The 27526-nt window shown below is 40.2% G+C and overlaps 1 protein-coding gene across 1 annotated transcript; it reads left to right on the top strand.

Annotated features, from left to right (window-relative positions):
- The first annotated feature begins 1042 nt into the window (after positions 1–1042).
- rps6ka5 (ribosomal protein S6 kinase, polypeptide 5) lies at positions 1043–27526 on the top strand. Its single transcript, XM_077538569.1, has 17 exons — positions 1043–1362; positions 5339–5410; positions 5528–5746; positions 6451–6566; positions 6651–6752; positions 7663–7746; positions 7893–7996; positions 8086–8236; positions 9081–9242; positions 14320–14445; positions 15724–15857; positions 15937–16030; positions 17282–17452; positions 17549–17740; positions 19119–19278; positions 19469–19632; positions 20542–27526. Exons 1-17 carry the CDS (start codon positions 1293–1295, stop codon positions 20830–20832), a joined length of 2412 nt encoding a protein of 803 aa, XP_077394695.1. The 5' UTR covers positions 1043–1292; the 3' UTR covers positions 20833–27526.

The raw sequence follows: 27526 nt of genomic DNA on the forward strand, positions 1-27526 counted from the left end.
AACGAATTGTAAAACTTAAATCTTTCTTGTCTATGTCAGGGGTGAGTAAACCCATGTGTTTGAGAACCACATTTGATTTTTAGAAGAGAAAGAAGGGTCAGGACGTTCGTAAAATATTTAAATGCGAATGTAAAGTATATAAGATTATTTATCTTAATTACTCATAAAGCAATAAGTCATTCTCGTTTTTCAATTCTAATAATTGTGTTATATATTGGGTGTAACAACCTTTCCTTGAATACACTACAGATTGTAAATGAATAACCTGTTGTTTTTAAAATATGGTATTAAATATGCTATTACAGCAAAAGCTATATAGAGTCTACAGGACTACATTATTTATTTATTTATTTATGTATTTCTATTTATTTATTTATTTATGTATTTATTTATTTATTTTTAACTTCCCTTAGACAATTTTTTAACATGTAAACTGTGCTGATTAATGTCATTTCCAGCTACTTTTCTTCCCTGTATTTTTATATACATATTATTTTTTTCTGTTTATATGTTCAAATTAGGCAATTAATGCTTAAAATTGCAGTTAGTTAATCAATTTATAAAACAAAGAAATGCATATTTAAAACAGTGTATTTTAATAATAGGCCCTTATTTTTATTTTAATATTTTCAATAAGTTTAATAGCAATGTGTATGACCTGGTTTTTCGTGTGTCGTGCAGCACAAAATATCCAACCTAGTGTGAGTCTGACTTACATTGAGTTTAGTAAATAAAACCTTTTTATAAAACAACTTGATGTAGTTACACATGTAATTTAATTCGACTCATATGTCATTAAATGATTATAAATGAATTTCACGCTATCAAACATGAGTCAATTGAATTCAATTGAGTGATGTATTTGATTTGACTTCATTTTTATTCCAAGCAATTTGAGCACACTAGCTTTACAATAGCGGCAGTCCTGAAGGAGGCGGGACTGGGTGTCGTCATTATCGAAACAACCAATGGGAGAGCGGGATCCCACGTAGCAACACCAATGGGCAGCAAGGGACTGCCTGGTTGCGAAGGTAGAGGCAAAGTAGTGTTTCCAACCGACTGACTGGTCTGGCACTGCCTGTGCTGGCTTCATGTTGCCAGCCCGAGTGGCAACATTCTGCCCATATATCCGTCAACTTACGGGCACGTAAAATGTCGGCGCAGTGTGTGATAAAACCTTTAAGTTAGTACCAAGGATTATTATTTTATTATTAGTTTTTTTTTCGGTCAATCGAGCCTCGGAGCCTCGCCGGGAACCGCGCTGAGCTGAACTGGAGCCCAAAGAAATTACAATGCCATCGCCGATGGAGGGACCGTCCAGAGAGGGCGACCTCTTTACGGTGAAACATGAGCTGAAGAACGGTGAGGGAGCTGCGTGATTGCGTGCATATTTTCGGCGGGTTAGCCGTACATGTGTCAAAAGGGAGTCGTCCTGTTGGTTCGAGCCACTTAAACGAGCAAAAAAAGAGGCGGGGGTTAGCTGAGCCACTGCCTCCCTAACCAAGTGCACTACCTCTCGGTGACTAACGTTATCTAACCATTCAACTCACTCAGGAAGCTATGGCTAATAAACAAAGCTAACTTGGCCGGCCGCGGGTTAGGGTTAGGGTAGTAGCTAGCTACTTGCCATTTGACCAGAGAAGTCACGTAAAAACTATTAGTTATCGGTCACACGGCTCAAAAGCCAGGCGAGCTGTCAAGCGTCGTCGAGCCGAGCCAATGTGCTGAACGTTATCAAACAACCGTCTATTTACAAAATAATTGACATTATTTATTCATTTTGTTGTACACGTTCCCTCGTTTTCCGCTGGGGTTATGTTCCAAACACCCGCAATAAATGAAATCCGCGAAGTAGCTAGCTTTGTGTTTTACATTTACTAAAAAAAAATTAAGGCTCTCAAACCACTTGAGTTCATACACTTTTCTCATGGAGGCATTCACTTTTTCCTCACATTTGTCTCTTGTTTAAACATTCTCAATGTTTAAACTAAGGCTGAACGATTATGGAAATTAAACTAATTGCGACCCCCCCCCCCCCAAAAAAAATGTGATTGCGATATCTTGTGTGATTATTGTTTTCAAGGTCCTTTTCAATGAATTTTTTTTACCCAACAAAAAGTTAATTATAATAAACAATATCAGATCTATTATATATTACAGGATCTTAAGATAAAGGAAAATGTAACCTTTTAATATCTGTTTTTTCAACTAGTTACAATTTACCACTTCAACATATCCAACTTTTTTCATGTTGCATGAAAAAGGACATGTAAACACTGTATTTATAAATAAATAAATTCAACATACATACTTAAAAACCTAAAACTGAGCTATCTCCAGTCAGTAAACTCACACATGTTAAAGTGTAGGCAAAGTAAAATTATACCTGCTTATATGATGTAACATCTCCCATTTGATATGAAAAACCACTAGCATTCTGTAGCAATCCTTGTGGGTGGGTCATGGGATGGGTAGTTTCCCATGGTCTGGACGATCCGTGAAGGCAGCACAGGATTTGTTTTGGTAAGCTAAGCTCGTTTGGAGCTGTTGTGTTGTGTGGCGTGTGGTTGCAGCCGACAGTTACTTGCAAATTGTTATTAAAGAGTTTGTTTGTTCGCCGTTTGGCCTGTTTAGTTCACCAACGCTACAATACATGGACATTAAAAGAGGCTACTGTTAATGCATGCACACAATGAGTTCCTCCACATATTGACTTGCTTCACAGGCATATTACGTTCCGCTTCATCTGACAATTAGTGTAGATTTTAAACATGGAAGGGCCAAAACATCCCTAATGAAAATTACATTGCACTAAAACAAAACTAGCCACCAGAGGGTGCTAGAACTGCACAAATGGAAATCAACCTGACTTTTTAAACAGATGTGTTGCTTTTAAATATCGTGAACATGACATGACGACTAGGGGTGGGAAAAAAAATCAATATCGCAATGTATTGTTGCGCTCTCTGTTGCAATAAATTATCGATACACTGACAGTAGATATCAATGTCATGTGTCCAGTTGTGCAGTGTTATGTTGTGAATGTTTATGCACTTTAATTTGTCTCACTTTACAATGTTTATAGTTAAAAGGCTAAGAGGCCGTGGGGCACAATGCAGAACTTTGTACATTGTACAAGTTTTGGCATTAAATAAATGAACAATTAGACATTTTCCTTTTTATAGGCATTCGTTTGGCTTCTTCAGTCACATATTGTGATATATTGCTAAATTTTTTGACAATATATCAAAAATCGTAGATATCGTGTATCGTGATATTATCGATATCGTGAGTCAAATATCGTCACAGTCTCGGATCGTGGTTTACCCGTATCGTTCCACCCCTAATGACGACGACGATATTGTGGCAGTTTTAATATCATGATATTGCGCTTATTGTTACATTCCCACTTATTCATATATATTAAAATGAATTAAAAATGAATTTGGGTGTAATTTAGTGAGATAATGGATGGGAATGGGTATGTATTTCATTATATATATTTTTTTAAATGTATTGGCCGATTGTCGTTTATCTGAATTTTATTCTGCCACATATCGGAATGAGGAGCAGTCAGCAAGTTGTGTTGGGTCGTGCACCTCCGCCGTGAGTCTATTAATAAACATGGAGATCAAACTCGGCCTCGTCGGGGTGAGCACGACAACGCCGTTATGCAACGCACGCACACTCCTGACCTAGCAGTCGAAGAGAGCAACGCCGTTTGCCGGTGACGGCCTCCTGCAGCCTTGTCACGTCTAGTTGGAGGCGCTTGAGTTGTTCTCGGGGGGGTGAGACGTTCACTACAACGCACGCTGAGCACGATGATCCGGCTGTGCGGAGACATCGTGAGCCTCACTGAAGACCTCAAAGACACGGACGCTATAATGACCCTCCTCCTGTTTAATGTGGCATCCTCCTCATCTCGTGTGTGTTTCCAGTGGGTGTGAAGAACACGCATGCTATTTATGTAACATGTTCTTTTTTTTTTTTTCTTCATCTTCTTTTTTTTAACGTTGCTCACATTTTTGCAGGTCAAAAAACTCGGAAGATGCCTGAGGGAGTGCTGTCAGTAGTGCTGCTGCTTTTTGTTTGCCACTCATTCATTCAGTTATTTCAAGCACTCTGACTTATTGCGCCACCTTACATTAGGGATGTAACGATAACGGCAGTATCGTGATATCGCGATATGAAAACTGCCACAATATATCATTGTCATCACGTCACCTCTGTTGAAGTCAGGTTGATTTCCATTTGTGCAATTCTAGCACCCTCTGGTGGCAATTTTTTTTTTTTTTACTGCAGAGTAATTTTCACAAGGCATTTTTTGGCCCTCCTAGGTTTAAAGTCCACGCTAATAGTCAGATGAAGGGGCACATAATATCATTATGAACCGAGTCAATATGTGGAGGAACTCAATGTGTGCTTGCATTAGCACAATATTGATTTATTTATTTATTTGTTTTATTGTTTCATTTATTTGTTTTTTTATTGATTCACAAAAGCACAATATTGTATTATTTATTTATTTTTGAATTATTATTTTTATTTCTTTTTAATGATTCACAAAAGCACAATGTTTTTTTTTAATTTTTATTTTTATTTTTATTTTTTTTAGTATGAGCTCTTTTTTGTTTTTTGTTTTTTTTTTACAATATTGTTACCATTTTTGTATAGCCAACCTCCCCACAATGATATCGTATCATGATGTTATCGTTACATCGCTACCTTACATTCATACTACTATACTATGAGATCTAGCATTTATTACACACACACACACACACACTTCAACATGTCCTTTAATTTTTTTATGATTGTGTTTACATTCCACTTTTTGCTACTTTTTATGTATCAGTGTAAAGCTGACGATCCCGTTTTGCCAATTTTGTGCTCATTTTATAATTCGACGTCATTATGAGCTAATATTAGGCCAGTAATCCACAGGATGTTCCGTAAACTACTCCATAATAGCAGTTGCTATGCTAGCAGTCGTGACCCCAAAACACTGGCCTCTGATTGGCCTATTACCGTTCGTTTGAGCCGAATAATTGGCACACAGCTCAAAGATGGCGTGTCATATGGACCTATTCATATCTGCGGTTATATGTAATGAGTAATAATGATGTAATGGTTGACATATCATTTGGAAAGCTGAGATCATTCTCTTTGTGATTATGCCAAAACCTAATTTCTGAAATATGGGTCACTGTGACTCATTTCTCTGTGGGGTCACAACAAATATGGCTCCTTGCCCTCAAAATAGCTTCTGTCTAAAAACAGAAAAGACTTTTATTTGTCTTTTTCACTCCTTTTTGTGTGTGTTTCTGGTGCCTCACAGCCAACTTGACGGGCCACGTGGAGAGGGTGGGAATAGAAAACTTTGAGCTGCTAAAGGTGCTCGGAACTGGAGGTAAGTCTCAGTTGTTCAGGGTGAAGCTGATTTTTCTTTGTTGTTATTCATTTTTTGCATGCTGCTCAAGTTGAACCGTTGTCCCCCTCTGTCCTTTTTGGCAACTTCCCGCACCAGCGTACGGCAAAGTGTTCCTGGTGAGGAAGGTGAGCGGCCACGACGCGGGCAAGCTGTACGCCATGAAAGTCCTGAAGAAGGCCACCATCGTGCAGAAGGCCAAGACGGCGGAGCACACGCGCAGCGAGCGTCAGGTGCTGGAGCACATCCGCCAGTCGCCGTACCTCGTCACGCTCCACTACGCCTTCCAGACCGACACCAAGCTGCACCTCATCCTCGGTGAGCAGACGCGGTCGTCTGTTTGGACACACGTTTTAACTTCGTTTTTAAAAACATTTGCATCGGAAGCAAATGCTGGCATGTGTCTAGTGCTGTCACTAGGTGTGACGATATTTCGAATGTTGCGATAAATCGTGAAACTTTGTCTCCCGATAGATTATCAATAGGCCTACGCATGTATTGTGATATTTGTAGTTAATATACAGCCACTATAACGACTCTATTGTTTATTACTTATTGAACAATTACTTGGCGGGCCACTAGGGGGAGCACCTCATAAGAGTGGTGGGGAAATGTACAGAAATCTTTATGGAAAGAAGACTCATGAGCTTACTTTTACTTGCGTAAGACATTTATCGGTCTAGCAACTGACTCAGTTTTGCAAACGTTTCTATGAAAAATGTGTATATCTTCAATGTTAACATTTTAAAACATATTCTATGTCATTTTCTACTCTAGTCAAGAGCAAGTTAGGTTACAGAAGGTTGTCTCTTGAATTGTCAGTAAGTCATTATTTTTGCCAATTTTATGTTAATACAAACATGAATAGTTTTGCTTTTTTTGTCACTGCCTCACCTATATGGGCTGCCATAAAAAAAAATAATTAAACAAAACCCCGACACACCATTTCAATTCCACCCCCTTCTAATGGCACTATAAAAATCCAAGCCATCATTATATGTAACTATGATTGTCTTCCGCAGATTACGTCAACGGCGGCGAGCTCTTCACGCACCTGGTACAGCGGGTGCGCTTCAAGGAGCAGGAAGTGGCGCTGTACAGTGGCGAGATCGTGCTGGCGCTGGAGCATCTCAACAAGGTGACGGCGGTCGCACATTGGTCGTGTCATGTGTTGCCGTTGTTTGTTTGTCGTCATGACTTAACAGCCTCTTCCCGGTTGCAGCTTGGCATTGTGTACCGCGACTTGAAGCTGGAAAACATTTTGCTGGATTCAAACGGTCACATCGTCCTCACAGACTTTGGCCTCAGTAAAGAATTTGACCAGGTTTGACTCCATCCTATGATTCACATTTACAGTATGAAACAGAGTGAACATTATTTTTTTTTAAACATGTTTATTTTAGATTGAAAAAAAAGAACTAATGATTACTTATAATCAAATAAAATGAATGGAATAAATAATTATAATATTAACAGTATTTTAAAATAAATTCACACAGTAAATGCCTTGAATTCACTCCATAAGCAGTACATATTTTTCTGCTAATACTGAAAAAAAATATCTGTTTTATGTATTGTATATATTTATGATTTTTTTTTTTGAGAGAGCTCAGTATTATTGTTCATTCGGCAGTCTTACCGATTCAACATGTCATCACCATTGTTCTCTCTCTCTCTCTCTCTCTCTCTCTCTCTCTCTCTCTCTCTCTCTCTCTCTCTCTCTCTCTCTCTCTCTCTCAATGACACCAAAAAAGATGGTGGAATTCTTAATGGTTATCTATGGTTGGCCTTGGTGGAGGTCTTGTGCTCTTGTTGGTACCTAATTTTAGAATAATTGATTTGTTGTATATATAATATGTTGGATAAATGCATTAATGTATACATTTTTTACAATTTCATGGTCAATTTCACTTTTATAAAAAATAATTTTGTTGTTTTGTTTTGCTTATTTATTTTATTCCTCTTCGTGAATTATAATCAGCTTCATACATTTATTTATTATACTACAATTGATTTTATAAAATGTTTTAAATGTTTGACAAAATAAAAATAAATAAAAATAAGATAGCCAACGTTACCTTGAACAGTCAGATTTTGCCATCGAAAACAATGCACTTAAAAAATATTATTGTCCTGTATGTAGTCTGAACAATCTGAGCAAAACCCCACAAAAGATTCAAATCAGTGCTGACTTTTGATCGACGCTTTGGACTTTTTGCTTGCAAATGAAACAGGTAGATCGAGCCTTTTCCGTATGTGGAACTATCGAGTACATGGCTCCAGAGATTGTGGAAGGAGGCGAGTCCGGACACGACAAGGTGACTTTGCTACTTTTTACGGCTTTGATTTATGCTCACTGATCCTTGAACACGCAGAGAGCGCTCGCGTCCAATGCATGTGCTGTGTGTGTGTGTGTGTGTGGGGGTGTGTGTGTGTGTGTGTGTGTGTGTGCATTCCGTCGCAGGCGGTGGACTGGTGGAGTCTCGGCGTATTGATGTACGAGCTTCTGACTGGCGGCTCGCCCTTCACCGTCGACGGCCACGAGAACTCGCACACGGATATCGCCAGGTGCGAATCTACTTAATCGGCTAGCTTTTCTTTCACCTCGCCGCTTGCATCGTACACTGAAAACATCTGTCTCGCTTTGTCTGCCCCAGGAGGATTCTAAAAAAAGATCCTCCTTTCCCCAAAGACATGGCGCCACTGGCCAAAGACATCATCCAGCGGCTGCTCACCAAAGACCCAGAGAAGAGGCTCGGCTCAGGTCCAAATGGGGTGGAGAATGTCAAGAAGCATCCATTTTACCAGGTCCGTGCTGCCAACTGTGGCCTGGACTGCGCAATTAGCTAAAATTCAGTCGTGATTTCAAATTTGCCTTTTCATGATCATAAAAACCCCCTCAATAATCGAATAAAAATAAGCGGAGTTAACTGTAAAGCTAAACAAACAATTAACTCAACTGAACTTTATTTATATAGAACTTTAAAACAGGCATTGCTTTATACAAAATGCTGTACACGAAACAGAAATCGGTCGTGCAGTAAAGAATGAGATAAGAAAAACAAGAACAAAGCAAACATTTTAAGTGAGTATGCAAGTATTTTTTTTGTATACAAGTAAATAAAATGGGTTGCACGGTGAATGAGTGGCTAGCACGTCCGCCTCCCAATTCTTAGGACGCAAGATCGAGTCCAGGCTCCGGCCTTCCTGGGTGGAGTTTGCATGTTCTCCCCATGCCTGCGTGGGTCTTCTCCGGGTACTCTGGTCTCCTCCCACATTCCAAAGACATGCATGGCAGGTTAATTGGGCGCTCCGAATTGTCCCTAGGTGTGCTTGTGTGTGTGGATGGTTGTTAGTCTCTGTGCGCCCTGGCAACCAGTTCTGGGTGTACCCCGCCTACTGCCTGAAGCCAGCTGGGATAGGCTTCAGCACCCCCGCGACCATTGTGAGGAGCAAGCGGTTAAGAAAATGGATGGATGGATAGTTTTTTGTTAGGTTCATCAGAATAAAATCACAAAGCTGTTGAGTTTGCAAATGCTGAATTGCAAATCGACATGGGTTCATGCATTGCAAGAATATCGGCTAGGACATGTCATAATATCCACAGATGGAGTCCCTTAACGTAGTATCGGCTGCGTTTTCCCCCTTGCAGAAGATTAACTGGGAGGACCTGGCAGCCAAAAAGGTGCCGGCTCCGTTCAAACCGGTCATACGGGACGAGCTGGACGTCAGCAACTTTGCAGAGGAGTTCACGGAGATGGACCCCACCTACTCGCCCGCCGCTCTGCCGCAGAACTGTGACCGCATCTTTCAGGTGGGACACCAAAAATAAACAGCTTGTCACCTATGTATGCGCTAAAGTACTGCTTGTTGCGACTGAGTCAAGTTAGCTACTGCCATCTAGCGCTCGTACCTTCAATTTTCAATCAGTGCGATGACTAGTATCGCGGAAACTTGAAAGTTTTTTTGTTTTTTTTAAATTGGCTCCAAAAAGCTTTGGAAGCAATGGTCTAGAACAATCATTGTCATTGATGTGTGGGTCGAGACCCAAAAGTCGGTCCTAGACCAAAAGGGTCATTAAAAACGCCATAAATGCGTTTTTCAGAATGGTACAGAGACGTACAAGTTTCCACATAGAACATAAAATATTGGGTAAAGGTCAGGACATCTTACTCACTTACTCTCGAGTCACTACCTACTCTGTAAACAAACACTGTGCAGCTCAACCTAGCCAGCAATATGCCTTTAGTGGTATGTCAAACTGAAGCGTGTAACCCCTTCAGACCCGCATTTCTTTTCTCAGAATATTTCCCCTGCCCTCTAAAAAAAATATTCATACGTGGCCCTAATACGCCGTTGTATTTCCCACGTAAGAACAACCTGGAATTTTTTGTGGGTGGTTTACGTCATGTTTTTATTTATTATTGTGGACGCCAGGATAGTATGGCTGTAACGTGTTGTAAACTTACCAATATTATATGAACATCCAGACACGGCGCTCCGCATACGCTTATCACGCACTGCGCGTAGGGCACCAACTGCCTAAGGGGGCACCAAAAAACAAATCAAGCCCGTAAAAATAATCATATTAGTAATTATAATATCAGTGTCTAATATTTAAAATAAAAGCTTGTAAAGCATGTTAATAAATACAAAAAATAACGTAGCATTATTTACTCGACGAGCGGTATCGCTGGTCTACGTTGGTGCCCCCCCTCCCCTAGTAGTTTGTTCCTATTAGGGAAAGGGGGAGGGGGGCGGGGTGCACTTTTGCTCCAACGGAGCAAACTACTTGGGAAAGGGGGACGGGGGCGGGGTGCACTTTTGCTCCAACGAAGCAAACTACTGTACTAGGGAAAGGGGAAAGGCGGAGGGGGGTAGGGGTGCACTTTATGCTTCAATCGCAAATTTGGCAGAAGTTTATTCTTGGATATCTGGACATGTCATCAAAAAGGCATCAAGAATTGGGGGCGGAAAAGAGGAAAAGAAAAAACGAGATGATGCTCGCGCGTCACTTGCAGGTATGACAATGACAATTTGTCTGTTTATTTTGTAGCAGCTACGTTTACATGACCACCGTTGGCAAAAAAACAAACAAACAAAAAAACCCCACTCCAAACCGCCGCAGTGGAATGGTTGTGACCAGCACGTTCATTATACGGTATGGAATGTGACGAGACAATATTGTTTCATATGGAACGGCCAAGAGCGGCATGTACTGGTGAAAGTGTAATTTGAAAATAATAATAATAATAATAATAATAATAATCATCATCATCATCATCTTAAGGCTAAGTAGATTTCCTCATTTCATATTCATAGTTTTAACATTATGTCCAGAATGTTTACATAGTGCCCTATCAGTCCTTCTCTAAAAAGGTAGATTATTAAAATTTTCATTTACCTGTGTTTTAAATATAGGCCTGCACAATACCATAATCCTAATCAATTTAGAAAATGTTTGTACCATGGTTCAAAACCATAATTCATTGTAGAATCCCTGAATATTGTCTTGTATTTATGAATACAGAATCAATGCTTCAGTATGTTCAAGGAGCATTTCATACCCTAACATGAATGCGGAAACTGCACAAAAGCTGTCATATGATGACCTGATAGCCGATTTTGCAGCCCAGAAATGTAGACATGTGCCTCTGTAGGGCCTCTACTAACTTGCTTGCACTTTGTTTATTTCCAAATGTTTATTTGTTAATAGTAGTGGCATTGAGTTTTATTTTAATTAATTTAGCTGTATTTATTTGAGTATTTGGTGTCATTGTTAGTTTTATAAAGACTTATTATTTATCACTTATTTTTGTGAACATTTATAAAACTTCAATATTGACAATTACAAGTAGGGCTGGGTATCGATTCAGATTTCCAGAATCGATTTAATTCGATTCACAAGGGCCCGATTCAATTCATGATTCACAACGATTTTCGATTCAGTTGAGGAATTCATGCAGCACATATTTTAGACAGTCAAAAGTACCAATGCTGCAAAGAGTAGAAACTTTTTGCTCTAATTTAATGCATTATTAAGAATATGAATATTTACATTAGGAATTGAATCCATTGCAGTTACATTAATCTGTTTCATTCAACATGGCCCTATAAAAACAAATAATAATTTAAATAAATTACAACCACAGCACAGGCTATGTAAATAAATTGACAAAAATGGGGGGGTCGATATATTGATACATGGTTTTATGTATCGATATTGGGATATGAAAAGGTGTATCGATATGATAGCGATATATCGATATTTCAAACCCAGCCCTACTTACAAGTTATTTTGTTTAATAAAGCAAAACTGACAAATACTCAGATATTGTTCATTTCTACCAGGGGAGGGGTGATGGGCTGTGGGGACGGAGTGTTGGGGGGGGGGTGGGCACCACAAAACATTTATGCTTAGGGCACCAAAATGGCTAGCGATGTTCACCCTGTGAACATCATAGAAATCAACTTGCGATTGTGATTGGTTAGCTAGGATCCAATCATGACCCAGAGGTATTGATATCATCCAAATTATGCATGTTATTGGTTTAAACACCAAATATGTCATGTCCACTGCAGTCATCTATGGGTCTGAAGGGGTTAAAAAAAGTAACCCTTCAGGATTTGGATGGAGAAATATGACAAGGCAGAGGCAAGTTTATTTCTATATGCATTTTCAGAGGCTATTTTGACACAATAAAATATTTATTGTTCTGAACCAGTATACAGTAACAATAGGAAATAACCAGTGATTTTACACATTACATTATCACATAATGACATCAAGAGTCGGTCAGCGCACACTCCTCCATTACTATTTGTTTCTCTGATACGCAATGTTGATTCCCATTCCGCGCTCGCGACTATATTTGCCGCGCTCCGCCGCTAATCCAAGTCATGGAGTGAAGTTGTGAATGTCCTCAAAAGGTTGCTGTAAGTCAACACGCGTCTGCGTGCGCGCCCGTCGCCATTCACGCCGCCTCAATGAACCTTTCATCGGCGTAATTGCAGCCGCACGCGGTCGGCCCCATTCAAGTCACAGATGCGAATGACTATTTTTGATGGCTTCGCTTTTGAACCGTAATACGGGCCATATACTCCCCCACCGCCGGCTGATGTATGGGCGTTGGAATTTTCAATTCTCGATTGCCTTCTGGATGCTCGAGCCGACGCGCCATCAATAGACGCATTAGCTCGGCTTCTCTGGCGGAATAAAAGGTGACACTCGTGGTGCTTCGGCGCGTCTGCCGCGGTTACGCCTCCCCCCCCGTCTTTGATTGCGCATTTTCGCTCTTAGCCGCCCGGGGAGGGGAGGGGTCGCACCATGTGCTCCCCGCCCCACCAACGGTGTCTTAACAAAACAGAATTAAAATTGCATTAAGAGCGCCAGGCTGTAATTTTGACAGCAATCATATTTTCAAGCCCCGGCAATTTGGGGCATCTCATTCATTCACGCCAGCCATCCTTCCGTCCATCCGCGGCTGTCAACTCGCGCGCGCCGCAGCTGCGTGTGTGTGTGTGCGTGTAAGATTAAAGCCAAAGCTCGCCGCTCCGGAATCCCCCGCAGTTGGAATTAAGCAGCCGTCTCTTCACAATGAGAGTTGGTGCAACAACAACAACACACACACACACACACATAAAGGAACAGCTGGACAATTTCCGGGCAGAATTGGTGTGATTATTAGACTGGCGATTATATTTCCAGGGAAAGATGTACCAAAATGTCACTCGCTGAAACATACAGTGGAAACCTCTAAAGTTGTAAACGCAACAAAAAGCTGTAGGATTTGGATGGAGAAATATGACAAGGCAGAGGCAAGTTTATTTCTATAGCCCATTTTATATACAAGGTAACTCAATGTACTTTATACAAGCAAATACATCTATCTATAAGCATCAAGAAACAGCAGTTAACATTCAGAAGCAAAGTACAAAAAACAAAAGTAGCTCACAAAATTCACTAAAAGAACATCCATTGACAATGTTAAAACAGACAGCAAACTTGAAAAACATTTTTGTTTTCTAAGATAATTAAAAGAAAAAAAAGCATAAATCAAAGAAAAAACCTTTTTAACCTGGATTTAAAAGCATTTACACTCAGGGCTTTCACTTCTGTTGGCAGCTTATTCCATCTGTGTGCAGCATAACAGCTAAATGCAGCTTCACCATGTTTACTTTGAGCTCTGGGTTCCACTAGTTGGCCCAAGTCTGGCGATATCAGATCCCTGCTGAACAAACAAAACTTCACGTGTGAGCTCGGTGAGAAGGAACTCATTGAAGTCAATTAATTTGATTTGATTGGATTTCTTTAAAAGGGGACGGTGCAATTTCATAAAACATGTAGAAATTCACGAGTTCATTTGCCTTTATTTTAGCGTAAGCCTAACCTATAAGACCAAACATGTATGTAGAATAAATCAGGTATTGATTATTGTAACAGATCCATTTACTGCTTGTTGTGTTAAAAAAATACATGGGAAGAGGACCTTGAAAAAAATAATCATATAATAATTCACATTCTCAATATGGAGTGGAAAAAAATGGCAGTTTATTTTTCCCAGTCGTTCAACCCTCCTGGAAAATGTTGGCCTGCTCAACGCAATATGAACAATACAGCCGGACTCTATCCAAGTGTACATTGCTGCACCCTGGACGGGTTGCCAGCCAAAACAAACAACCCTTCACTGACAGACAATTTAAAGTATTCAATCAACTTAATCTTCTGTTTGGCATATAAAGCATCGTAATATACGCTTAGTTCACACATTTTGTTTTATTATATACAGTGGTTATTGTTTGATGGTATGTTGTCTATCACATGACTTTAACCCCTTCACTTTTTTTTTCTTTTTTTTTGCATGTTTGTTTTATTTTCGGCGGGCATCTAGGGCTACTCTTTCATGGCCCCCTCCATCCTGTTCAAGAGGAACGTGGTGATGGACGACCCCGTCCAGCTGTGCGGCGGCTCCGAGCGTCCTGGGTCAGTCGCGGTGGCTCGGAGCGCCATGATGAAGGTATGGACGGACGGTCAGACGCTAGGGCACAGACTCTTCGCTCCTTCTTCGTTGACATTTGTGATGGCTCTGTTTGTTCGTTGTTGGGGTGTTCTCGTCAATGTCCCTGCTGGTATACAGTGTACAAACAGGGCTGTTAGTGTTAATAATCTGTGTCAATCATGGTTATTATAGTTTTTGAGTTTTTCATTTGTTAGTTTTGATTTCGTTTCAAGTTTTGGTGTTTTAAATTTAGTTAGTTTTAATTCGTTTTCAGGATGGTTCGGTTAGTTTTTTTTAATTAGTTTTAGTTATTTAATGAATGCTTAGTGTTAGCTTAGTTTTAGTTAGTTTCAGTGTTAGTTTTAGTTTAAAAAAAAGGAGTATTACTTGTGCGCAATATTTCAAAAGCACTATGGGAGCAATGTCATCTGAAGGTGCTTTTCTATTGGCTGCGGCTACATGATGTCACTTGTGTGTGACACACTTTCAAACGTCGTTATTCCAGTTAATATCAAAATAAATCTACTTAAAATTCACATTTGAAATAATCCCCAAAGGTACATGCATTAAATTAATTAACAAAGACTAAAACGAAGGAGGGCGGCACGGTAGTCGAGTGGTTAGCACGTCCGCTTCCCAGTTCTGAGGTCTCCGGTTCGAGTCCAGGCTCGGACCTTCCTGGGTGGAGTTTGCATGTTCTCCCCGTGCCCGCGTGGGTCTTCTCCGGGTACTCCGGTCTCCTCCCACATTCCAAAGACATGCATGGCAGGTTAATTGGGCGCTCCGAATTGTCCCTAGGTGTGCGTGAGTGTGGATGGTTGTTCGTCTCTGTGTGCCCTGCGATTGGTTGGCAACCAGTCCAGGGTGTCCCCTGCCTACTGCCCAGAGCCAGCTGAGATAGGCGCCAGCAGCCCCCGCGACCCTTGTGAGGAATAAGCGGTCAAGAAAATGGATGGATAAAACGAAGGACATTTTTGCTTTAATTATAGTTTCAGTTAGTTTTGTAAACATAAAACGTAGTATCAGTTAATTTTCGTTTTTTAAAAAGCATTTTCGTTTTTAACAACAGTTTTTTTAATTTTAGTTTTAGTTTTTTCGTTAGTTTTAGTGAACTAAAATAACCTTGGTGTCAATTTTTGGAGAGCTTAATTATTTTCAACCTTATGCTCGTGAGAGTTGCAGCAGGAAAAAATAAATAAAAATCAGCTCCGCTCTTAGACATGGACATTTATTTTAATGACATGATTTGACCCTATTTTACTATATTTAAAGTCTCTGTGCTTTTGCTTCCGGCAGGACTCGCCTTTCTACATGAGCTATGAGATGGACTTAAAGGACAGCGCTCTGGGTGAGGGGAGCTTCTCCATCTGCCGGCGCTGCACGCACAAGAAAACTGGGCAGAAATACGCCGTCAAGATAGTCAGCAAGCGGTACCAAGTTCATCAAAGAAAAAACACCGTTTACTCAACCCAAATGTTGTTGTGACCTTTTTTGCCTTTTTCCTTCCAGGATGGAGGCGCAGACTCAACGGGAAATAGCCGCGCTGAAGCTCTGCGATGGCCACCCAAACGTTGTCAAGTTGCACGAAATTTACCACGACCAGGTGCGTCCCCTCACCTTGTCACTCACCCACCCCCACTGTAGTTCCTGTACTTGCAAATTCTGCTCGGGTTGCTCATGCCCTCGTTAATTAGGCCAGGCTGAAATCCCGAGAGATACCATTACGGTCTCCCTTCATGCACTGTCCCATAAAGCAGACCTAGATACACTCACCAATTGTGTTCCAAAGAGCAGCCCCACAAAGTCTGCTCAAACTAACCTCTGTTGTTTTTGACACTTTTACGTGAATGCAGTGAAAATCCTAAATATACCCCAAACTACCATCCCAAAAGATAATTTCAAACTAATTTTACAATATAAGTCTCAAAAATAAATGCCCCACAGATGGCTTGATTTGGCACATTTTGACCACAATGCTGGCATGTATTTCACCACTTTAATCCAATCCAATCCACTTTATTTCTATCGCACATTTTATAAACAAGCGTTTCCAAAGTGCTGCACATTGAGATCCGCACACGATCGGACACAAATTCTAGTAAATCCAACTATACAAATAAAAAACAGTCAATAAAATAATAACGTACAATAAGTAAAACAAAAAATAAATGCATAAAAAAAAAAAATCAATTAAAAAAAAACGTTAAGATACCAATTAGTGCTTTCCTAGTAGCTATTTTGTGAAAATCTTCACTCAGTGATACGTATATACTTTCTTTAAAAACAAAAGTATAAACATACAATGCATATAAAAATTTGACACACCCCTGTTCAAATCCCGTTTTTTTTGTGATATAAAAAGTTTAGACCAAGATAAATAATTTCCAAACTTTTTTCCACCATTAATATGACCTATAATAACCTGAACAACTTAATTGAAAACAAAAATCTTTTTGACAGGGAAAGTAAAAATAAGCACTTGGCATCTTACGCCCAATTCACACGGCCTGCGGAACGGACGCGGTGCGTTTTCCGTATGGCATCCGCACGGACTACGAGTGCGCAAACAGTTTTATTTTTAAATATACTGGATTTACCTTGATGCGAGAAGCCCGACTTCCTGTCTGGCTCGTGTAATTTCTTGAGCTTCATGAAAATCCACATGCGACGTACGGAAAAAATAGAATGTTTGCGGAAACCTTCCACATCGCCACATCCGTTCCGCACCGCAGACGCACTACACTGCAGTGATTTATTGGCATGATTAGGTGCTCTATTCGATGAATAATTGTACAGAAATATTTGCTGTCTGTGGTGAATCGCCTTATTGTTTTTGTTTTATTTTTTGCCGCAGCTCCACACATATCTGGTCCTGGAGCTGCTCGGCGGAGGGGAGCTGCTGGAGCGCATCCGCCGCAAGCGGCACTTCAGCGAGACGGAGGCCAGTCGCATCATGCGCAAGCTGGTGTCGGCGGTTAGCCACATGCACGACGTAGGTGTGGTGCACCGGGATCTGAAACCAGAGGTAGTCGACACACTCTGCATATACACGACCCAGGTTTTGTTTTGTTTTTTTTCAAACAATCGAAAGTGTGTATGTGCGGAACCTCTCTGTACGTAGAACTTGCTCTTCACCGATGAGAGCGAGAACTCCGAGATCAAAATCATCGACTTTGGCTTCGCCCGCCTCAAGCCGCCGGACAATCAGCTGCTGAAGACGCCCTGCTTCACCTTGCAGTACGCCGCACCCGAGATACTCAAGTATGATGGCTACGACGAATCGTGCGATCTGTGGAGTCTGGGCGTCATTCTGGTGAGTGGCGAGTCAAGGAAAAAATAATGGGAGTTGCCCCTATGTCCCATTTTATACCATTTTCTCCCATATTGTCCTGCAATGTCCCCAATCATGTTTCATCACATCCTATTTTGTCCTGTTGTGCCCATTAATGTCCCTTTTTATGTCCCATCATAGCTCATATAGTGTCCCCTATTTGGTCTCATGTCCAAGTGTTACTTTATGTCTCACATTGTCCTGCAATGTCACCTATTGTGTCTTATCATGTCCCTCTTCTTCCCATTGTCTCATCTATAATGGCACATCATGTCCATGATGTCCTCTATTATGTCTATTTAAGTCCTATTTTATCCCACAGTGTCCATTAATGGGCCCTATTATGTCAAGTCACTGGCCTATTATGTCCCATAGTGTCCATTAATGGGCCCCAATCATGTCCCATTTGTGTCTAACAATTGACCTACTGTGTCTCAGCATGTCCCATAAATGGTAGGAATGGAACGATAGCTGCAATATTGTGATATCACGATATCAAAACTGTCACAATATATTGTCGTTGTCATGTTAAAAGCTGTACGTCTGTAAAAACAAAACAAAAGAAAAAGTCAGATTGATTTTCATTTGTGCAGTTCCAGCACCCTCTGGTGGCTAGTTGTTGTTGTTTTTAGTTCAGTTTAATTTTCACAAGGCATGTTTTGACCCTCGTAGGTTTAAAATCCACGCTAATGGTCATATGAAGGGGCACGTGCTTGTGAACCGAGTCATTATGTGGAGGAACTTTTACTCTGAGCTCATTTTTTTACAATATTCCGAGGTTTTTTTGTATCACCAACCCCTCCCCACAATATTGTGATAATAATCATATTGTGACCTTCATATTGGGATAATATCGTATCATGATATTTGAATATCGTTACAGCCCTAATAAATGGCCCCTATGATCACCCATTTTGTTACATCGTGTCCTACAATGTCACCCATTGTGTCTCACCATGTTCCCTTTTGTGTCAATTTTTGTCCCATACTGTCCCCGCAATATACATTGTCATCATGTTCCATTATGTCTCAGTTTATTTCAAAGTGTCCCATATTGCATGCAATGAACAAAGCTGTGAATGTGAGTGGTGGAAAAACACTTTTGAAAAAGTGTACATTCCCTTCAACTGGAGGCAAATTGGAGGTGAGATCACATCAGGACAGGACATTTCCTCCGCTGTTCTTTCTTCACTTTAATGAGAGCGGATGGAAGCGTGCTGAATTTGCAGCTCAGCTTCGGCTTGCAGCTATTTTAAGGCAGTGCTCCACAAACCGGAGCATACATTGAAAATAAAATTACGATATAGATAGAACAACACAAAAGAGATTGTCAACTGGGTATTCATGATGTCGTTCGCAGTACACCATGTTGTCTGGCCAGGTGCCTTTCCAATGTCAGGAGCAGAACCTGACCCACACCAGCGCCGAGGAGATCATGAAGAAAATCAAACAGGGGGACTTCTCCTTTGAAGGCGAGGCCTGGAGAAATGTATCGCAGCAGGCCAAAGATCTCATCCAAGGTGAGACCAGAGCTGTTTTACAAGCCCGTAGTAGTGTTGGATGGCTTTCTCACAACAACAAATTAAGATAGTCCAACTATAGGCTACTTGTCGACCAGCCCAAAATTAGGCGCCTCCAAAATCTTATATGCGGGTTGTGAGACTTTGTCCCCTTCCAATTGCCTCCTAATTGCTGTCCGTGGTCCTGCAGAGTTGTTGACCGTGGACCCGAGTAAGCGGATCAAGATGTGTGGCCTCCGCTACAACGCTTGGCTCCAGGACGACAGCCAGCTGTCTTCCAACCCACTCATGACGCCGGACATCCTGGGCTCGTCCACCGCGTCGGTCCACACTTACGTCAAAGCTACCTTTAATGTAAGATTTTCATGCGTCCAGCCTAATAGTCATGATTTACTCCAAGGCCGACTATAATGATGTTCAGTGATACTGTGATACGCACTCCAGTCCTGCAGATGGCAGTAATGCACATTAAAGCCTGGGGGGGTGACTGCTACGATCTATAAAGACAAATTTAATGTATATTTCCAATGTGATGGCAAAACTCGATAATGCCTGGCTTTCAATCAGTATTCCCTGATATTATTATTATATTATTATATTACAATATTCCCCACACTCATGGAACAACAACTTACTCAAATATAAATACTAATATGACATGTCATATTCAAATCATTAGTGTCCAGCAAAAGCATAAAAAAATTGTTTAATCTGAAAAATATCAGCAATTATTATTATTATTATTATTATTATTATTATTTTTAATATTCTTGAAATAAATAAAAACTATTTATAGAGTGATATCAAACTCTAGCAATTTCGGGGAAAAAATGAAATTCCAGTTTTTATTATTACTTTAAAAACATTTTTAACTTTTCAAAATGTTAGCATTTTTTTGGGTTGAACAATCAACATTACTTTAAATGTCTCATTTGCAAAACAAAAACCAATAAAAGCCTTAGCTTAAGACAGTATAATATAGTAATTAATCTGAAAATATCAGCAATTTTTTTTTTTTTCCATTCTTGAAATAAACAATATATAGAGAGAGATATAAAACTATAACTGTTTGGGGGCAAACGATTAAATGTTAGCATTTTTTGGTTGAACTATCAACATTACTTTAAATGTCTCATTTGCAAAAAAAAAAAAAAAGTCACCACCTAAAAAAATAGAAGCCTTAGCCTGAATAAATATGGTATATTTAACAAATTAACTTTTAACAAAGAGCTTAAAGAGCTTTTTAATGTCCTTGCATGGCAGGCTTTCAACAAATGCAAGCGGGAAGGTTTCCGCCTGCAGACGGTGGACAAGGCGCCGCTGGCCAAGCGGCGGAAGATGAAGAAGACCAGCACCAGCACGGAGACGCGCAGCAGCTCCGGCGAGAGCACCCACTCCTCGTCCTCGTCGTCGCAGTCCCACCAGGAGAAAAACTACGCCGAGGGGAGCGACGGCAGCCACCGGCCCGCTGACGGCACGCCGGGCACCACACCCGTGGGCACACCCACGGGGCAGCAACAGCCCCCCACCTTTCACTTTTCTGACGGCAAGTGACGACTCTTCTCTCCTTTGAGTTTATTTTGTTTGCATGGCAAGCATGCAACAAGGAGCGGCAACCTCAATATCAAGCAAACCTCCTCTAGCAATAGCTCGTCCCGAAGAACCATATGGAAACACATATAGAAACACAAACACTGTGTCAAAAAAAGGACAGGACCGAGAAGGAGCTGTCACGGGGGAAAACTGAAAAAACGCAAGGGCTGCCCTCCTGTCCTAGCTCCTGACATTTCCAGCTTGTAAGAAACCCCCCCTGTCTTGCGTGTTGGTTCAAAGGGAAAAAGTCCAAGTGAGGAAACGGCAATGCTCAGCCGCGTTGTGGGTCCACTTCTGCCGCCTTCTTGTGCAAGCGACGTGGAGCACGGTATTTATACCCCATTTGTACGCCAGATTATTTATGATGAGATGCATTGTTAACTTATTTAACGACTCGCATGTGTGAACATGGCGAGTCTTTTAAAAGAAAGATATTTTGTTGTATGTGCGTCTACAGTAAGCTCGAAAAGACTATTTTCAAAGACGGTGGATCCGTTTTTATAGAGATTTAATGCTAATTGGCTAACTAGGCCTCTTTGAGAGTACGGTTAGCGACATTAGCTTAAGTGTCAAAACAGTGTAGCCGGATTCCAAAAGCTGCACTTAAAATTGTATTTGTCCATTCACTACAAAAATGCTGAGTCCCGGGCAAGACATGATTTATTTATTTTTTTCTGTAATTGTGGCCACAAAATAATAATTTGTGACCCCGAATTTGGTATAATGTGCACAAGGGATGCTTATTTGTGGCAACATTTGAAAGTTAAAAATATTCATGTCATTTCTGGACAGTTGGGTAAGCAAATCAAGTGCACCTTCTCTAGAGAAGGTTTAGTGGAGGACATTGGGTATAGACCCTTCCAGTGTGACGTCAAGTATAAGCGCCCCCTTGCGGTGAAGGACAGGGCGTAAATGCGATTGAATTAGAAAATCTGTGTGACGCAGAACAGTTTCTAAATTCGTGACAAATACAATGGTTAACTTCTGCGCGGCATAAGGTTGCTCTAATCGGGGAAAGGGAGATCGAAAATCGTTCTTTCGGCTACCGGCAGTCATTTTAAACCAGGGGGAAAAGACTAAGGAATTGAGTGAGAGAAGACGAGCATGGTGGCTAGCTAACTCTCGACGTGACTGCTTTGCACCCTCAAAGCATACAAGACAGATCACTTTATATCAGGTAGTTTTCTCTTTTTTTAAAGTGGGTCATAACATTAACATTTGACTGTAAATTGCAGGCAGGCGTGACAAATGTGACATATGTTTGAAGTTTGAAGAAAAAGTTTACCAAAAAAAAAAAAAACGTTTTCACATGATAATCATAACACTTTATCAAAGTTTATTTGCCAACTTTGGGTTGTGAAAAATCATGATGTTACTTTTTTTTTTTTTTTTTTTTTTTTTCGGCGTGTTTGTTTGCAGTTAGCAAGCTAAGATAGCTTGTAAGGCTCCGACGCACAACAAGCCGAGTTTATCCGGGCACAAATGATTTCATGAATGACGTTTTACACCAGTAACCCGACCAAATGATAAATAGAACATACCGTTGCTGCCACGAGATAAACATTGTCGTGTTGAATGCAGCTGACATCCCTCACCCATCCAGACACGAAGTAGTTGAATAAATCATTTAAAATGTTGTGATAGCTTACTTGGGGAACGTTGTGGCTTCCTTTGACCAGGCCGATGGTGAAAGTCGATATGGACCTTGCCCTCCAACCAACTCCAACTTTTGGCGATACCGGCTCAGAACGACTGGTTGCAATGTGTCGCAGTAACTATAGACGTTCTTTTGCTACATGTGTCATATTTAAACGAATCGCTCACTGAGAACAACGCTCTCTCCGTGTCTTTCGGTTGATTGTTTGCTCTCCAGGAGGGTAAGCGCTAGCTAAGCATTCTGGGTAAAGTGACGTCAGCTGGAAGGGTCTTGTTCCATTTGTTTACCAAGACGTCCCAAGTTTTTCACGTGAATGATAGTATTTTGCAGGTGTCATACCAGTTTTGTGGCCATAAATTAGCATATTTTGGCCACAGCTTATCATTTTGTGTGCATGCTATACCTACTGTCGCCAGAAGGAAAAAATATTTACACGTCATGTCTGGGGCTGTGTTCAAAAATGTTGATAGGTCACATGATCTCAAGGCAGCGGACGTGTGAAAAGTCGCAAAGCAGACGGTCCGTTGACTTCCTGTTGTGCAGATTTTTAAAACAAACGTGCCAAAAAATATCAACTATACTTTCAAACTGCAGATCAGTTAACGGTGATGGTGTTTTTTTTTTTGTGTGTGTTTTTTTTTTTGGTCATAAAAACAGGGCGTCTGCGCCAATTCTTAGAAATGTAGCATGTCTCGTGAGCATGACTGAGGTACCTCACTGAGGTAACACTCACCTATTGAAAAGTGAAATTTTCAATGCGCGATATAAGCACTTGCAGTGTCAGCATTTTTACGACAGTATGAAGGGAAAATTGATAGCACGCTAACCTTTTCTGCCTAGTATTGCAAGCTTTAGCTAGTTAGCTTAGCATAGCGACTGACGGGGGGTGAAAAAAATTCTCCCTCCTAAGTTTTTAGTGGTCTGAAATTGTTTATGGGTTTGTCGGTTTCTCCCCCTGGTCCGAATCAGATATGGTGGTGATGATACACTTCGCTAACCATTGCATAAATGCGAAACCAAAGCTGTGTTCGGTAAGTTGATCGCATTTATCACTTCTGTGGCCAAAAGGTCAAACATGATTGGTTAGATTCAAGCTCATCAGAACATTTTCTCACCACAGCTGTACTGAAAGTCTGTTTGGAACTGTTACGGCACCATCAATTGGCAAGCCCGTTTCAGGCTGGCATTTTCTCGCTGCTGTGCTGTTTGTAAGGTACAGATGAAAGATATTTTGGGGATTTAAGTGGACCTAAAAACTAGTTCTGAGACGTGTCAGTGCATGAGTCTGAAGTTTAACACCAGAGACTCACCAACCGGCCCTATTCTGTCGGAGACAATTTTCACTGTTGTCACCAGGCGTCTAATTATCTGAATGCGTGAAGCCGCAGTGGCCATTCAGTGAGCTCTGTTTGAAAGGTTCTACTTGCAGGGGCCTGCAACCTGCGGCTATGGAGCAACAAGTGGATCTTTAATCCCTTTGCTGTGGCTCCCTGTGGAGCTCTAAAACAATTAATACAAATTAATATATATTTTTAAATATTTATTTTTATTTTCTTTAGATAAAATATTCATTTAATGAATTAAGGAATTTTATTTAAAAAAAAAAAAAGAATAATTATATGTTCCAAAAATGGCGGAGTCCAACATTTTAAGTTGTCAGAAAAAGAGAGATGAAAGGTGAATGAAAACGGTTTCAAAATGACTAAAAAAGTCAAAAAAAATGACCATTAAAAAAAAGTCCAAAAAGGAAGAGGAAAAAAACAGACAAATACCATAAAATGTCTTTGAAATTGCAGGGGAAAAAAAGTCAGAAAATTGATTAAAAACAGAGAAAATAAATGTTCAAAAAGTAACTAAAAAATGTCCGAAAATAAAAATGACCATTTAAATGTAGTCAGATTATTATTATTATTTTTTTTTTAAAAGGCAGGAAAAAGAACGTAACTATAAAATGCCAAAACACGAAAGAGGAAATCCCAAAAAATTACCGTAAAATGTCCACAAAATTGCCCCAAAAAGTTTAAAAATTTATTTAAGAAAAGTCAGAAAGAAAATGTTCAAAAAGTAACTATAAAATGTCCCAAAACAAAAGAAGAAATCCCCAAAAATGATCAGAAAATATCTACAAACTTGTCAAAAAGTTGACAGAAAGGCAGAAAAGTCTAAACATGTATGAAAAACAACAAAAACAAATCCAAAAACAGAAGACAAAAGGTAGAAGAAAATGAATCTCTACGTATGTATTTGGATGCTGCATATTTTTCTATGCTGGTATAGATCTAATTAGCTCTTGGGGCCTTAGTACATGAGACTAAGACGAATGCGTTGTTTCCTTCATCAAAACCTTCACATGCTTTGTGGCTCCAGACAGATTTTTGGTTATTCATTTGGCCTGAAATGGCTCTTTTGCCAAGGTTGCCGACCCCTGCTCTACTGTAACGCCAATCTGCGGCAAACGGTCAAACCTGTTGGAAATGTTTTCTTGCCTCAACCGCCGTTAATCATCTGAGTACGTTAAGCTGCAGCGGCCAAAAAGACAGCGTGAAAGGGGCTGCAGTGTTTCAACTGCACCAAGGGGGGGTATTCTCGCACATTATCAGTTCTGGTTTGTTGTCGGAGGTTGTTTGCGCAGAAAATCACAAATTTTTGTGTTTCAAAAGCGATGCATGCAAAACCCCGCTTTGGCCCCCGTGTCCGTGGTCCCAAAATGGTTTTTGTCTTGGTGGGAGCGCTTCTCCCCCGTCTTCCGTTCGGATGCACACAGCCGGAAAAACCAAAGCGCGATTCTAACGCTGATAATAACCTCGAGGTAGCTGCGCCGCAATCTCTCCTCTCTCTCTCTCTCTCTCTCATGCAATTTATGCAAAACCAGTTGTTTGTTTTGTCCCATTTTATTTGCTTTCAACTATGCATCTCCCCTTTTATGCCCATTTATTTTTTTTGTCCTGTCGTCGTCACCTTTCAATTAAGTGCGACTGCAACCAAAGTGCGCACTTGCAACCGTGTCCGTCGTCCACAATGGGAAACGTGAAAAGCGAGATCTGTGGAATCCTTGGAGCAGCAGCAGCGCTACAAAGCTCTCCTCGAACCCCCCACCCCCCAAACCCTCCATCCAGCAGCCCTTCTTCTTTTGTTTGGGTGTATTAATAGCTCAAGTGGAGCAAAGAGGTGTCCTACATTGAAACCCGGCCCCCTCTGGGAAGCCAGCCGCTATTAAGCTGATGTGCGCCGCTTGTTTGCTCCAAAAGAAAACATCGCCGGCCTCCTTCCGCATCCATTCCAACAGCGCGTCCCCGGAAAGTGCTGCTCCAGGAGCTCGTTTACGATTAGCGGCCCCCCAGCCACTCCTTTGATTTAGCCCTTGAAGTATCCTGAACAAGCTTAACATCTTGTATTCGATCCGAGGGTATTTCAATATATTTCCACAATCGACTAATTCTTGTTATTTAAAAAAATATTTTATCTCATTGAGAGTACAATTTGCTACGGCTGTAACGATACAACAAAGTAAAAATTCAATTAGTGTCTCCATTTCTAATCCAAGGTTTGATAGATGGTAAAAATATGACATTAAAAAGAGATACTTGACTCACTGAGTCATTTACAGCAGTACAAAGTTAAGATTTTGTCCAGAATTAATTTGATAACTTGATTATTTTTCATGAAGCATTAATACCTTTAAAAAATAATTTTACCCAATTGGTGTCGACTGAAGATGACATCACCTGCGCTGAGGAAGTTCTTTAACGACCAATTGTGGCTCACCTGTTTTCTGGGTTTGGTCAGCAAACTGAGCCCTGATTGGTTGTTACCTACTTCCTCAGCACATGTGATGTCATCATTAGCAAGTAGGAAAAACATATATATTTTAAAGGAATTAATTGTACATTAAAAAAAAATAATAGTTATCAAATTAATTCTGGACAAAATATTCACTTTTTACCATTGAAAATGGCACCATGTGTAAAGTGTCCTTTAATATAGTAAATACGTTATTGTTGTGAATAATCTAATATAATACAATGGATTCATATTAACAGGGTTGTTTTTCCACAGTGTTTTTTTTAATATTTCACCCCAATCAAATTTTAGTGGAAAAAGTATATTGAATACTAATTAGTGTTTTTTTAAGAACTTTTTTTAAAAATTGTTTTTCCAAGGCATTTCAATTGCTGTCAATTCTATACAACGTTTCACTCTTCGTGCCGGTCACTAATCCCCGCGAATAGTGCGAGTCCACTGTAAATATAAAATTCATTTTTACGGTCTGTGGAACCTTTACATTAATACAGGGAACAACCGCTAACTGCTTTTATTATTATTATTATTATTATTATTATATTTTAATTGCCTCTATCAGGGATCACCAAACTTTTTGAACCCGAGAGCTACTTCTTACTGATTCATGTGAAGGGCTAGCAGTTTCATACGCACTTCTGAAATAACACATTTTGCTCCAATGACCTTTAATGATGTTATATGCTATTACTAATTGCAGACACAGATCATGTTGATTCAGTTATCACGAAACAGGTATATGCAACGCTTTATTTCTATGAATCTTTGCAATTTCAAACAATCACTTGTACAACATTCCAAATTTCCCACCACAAGTGAGCTATTCTTAGAACAATCCCGTGGGCTACTCATGAGGCCCCTGGGGGGGTTACACTGATAAGCCATGGCCTATACAGTATTAATAGTTTACACCCTAAATATACCCCAAACTATAATCCCAAAACATTTTAATGTCACTTCAGTTCAAACTTATCAAAACATCACACAGAAAAAATATCGGTATGTGAGTACTCGAGTGAACACTTGCGCTGGTATTGGTCTGGGAAAAAAAAAAAAAAGTGGCATTGAACATCCCTACTTTGAACTATTTGACTCAGTGACACACCGATACTCTATTTTTTTGTAAACAGTGGATCTAAAAAGTCGACACTCAGACTGTTCAAATGCCAGCTTTTTATGATAGATTATTTTGTATACATA

This window comes from Festucalex cinctus, chromosome 12 (genome assembly GCF_051991245.1).
Source record: "Festucalex cinctus isolate MCC-2025b chromosome 12, RoL_Fcin_1.0, whole genome shotgun sequence".
NCBI lineage: Eukaryota > Metazoa > Chordata > Actinopteri > Syngnathiformes > Syngnathidae > Festucalex > Festucalex cinctus.

Bases quoted from the DNA above. Each gene is read 5' to 3' on its own strand.
- rps6ka5 (XM_077538569.1), top strand. From the start codon at position 1,293: ATGCCATCGCCGATGGAGGGACCGTCCAGAGAGGGCGACCTCTTTACG. The intron at 8,237-9,080 runs GTCCGTGCTGCC...TCCCCCTTGCAG, and splicing joins AGAAGCATCCATTTTACCAG to AAGATTAACTGGGAGGACCT. The intron at 19,633-20,541 runs GTAAGATTTTCA...CTTGCATGGCAG, and splicing joins ACGTCAAAGCTACCTTTAAT to GCTTTCAACAAATGCAAGCG.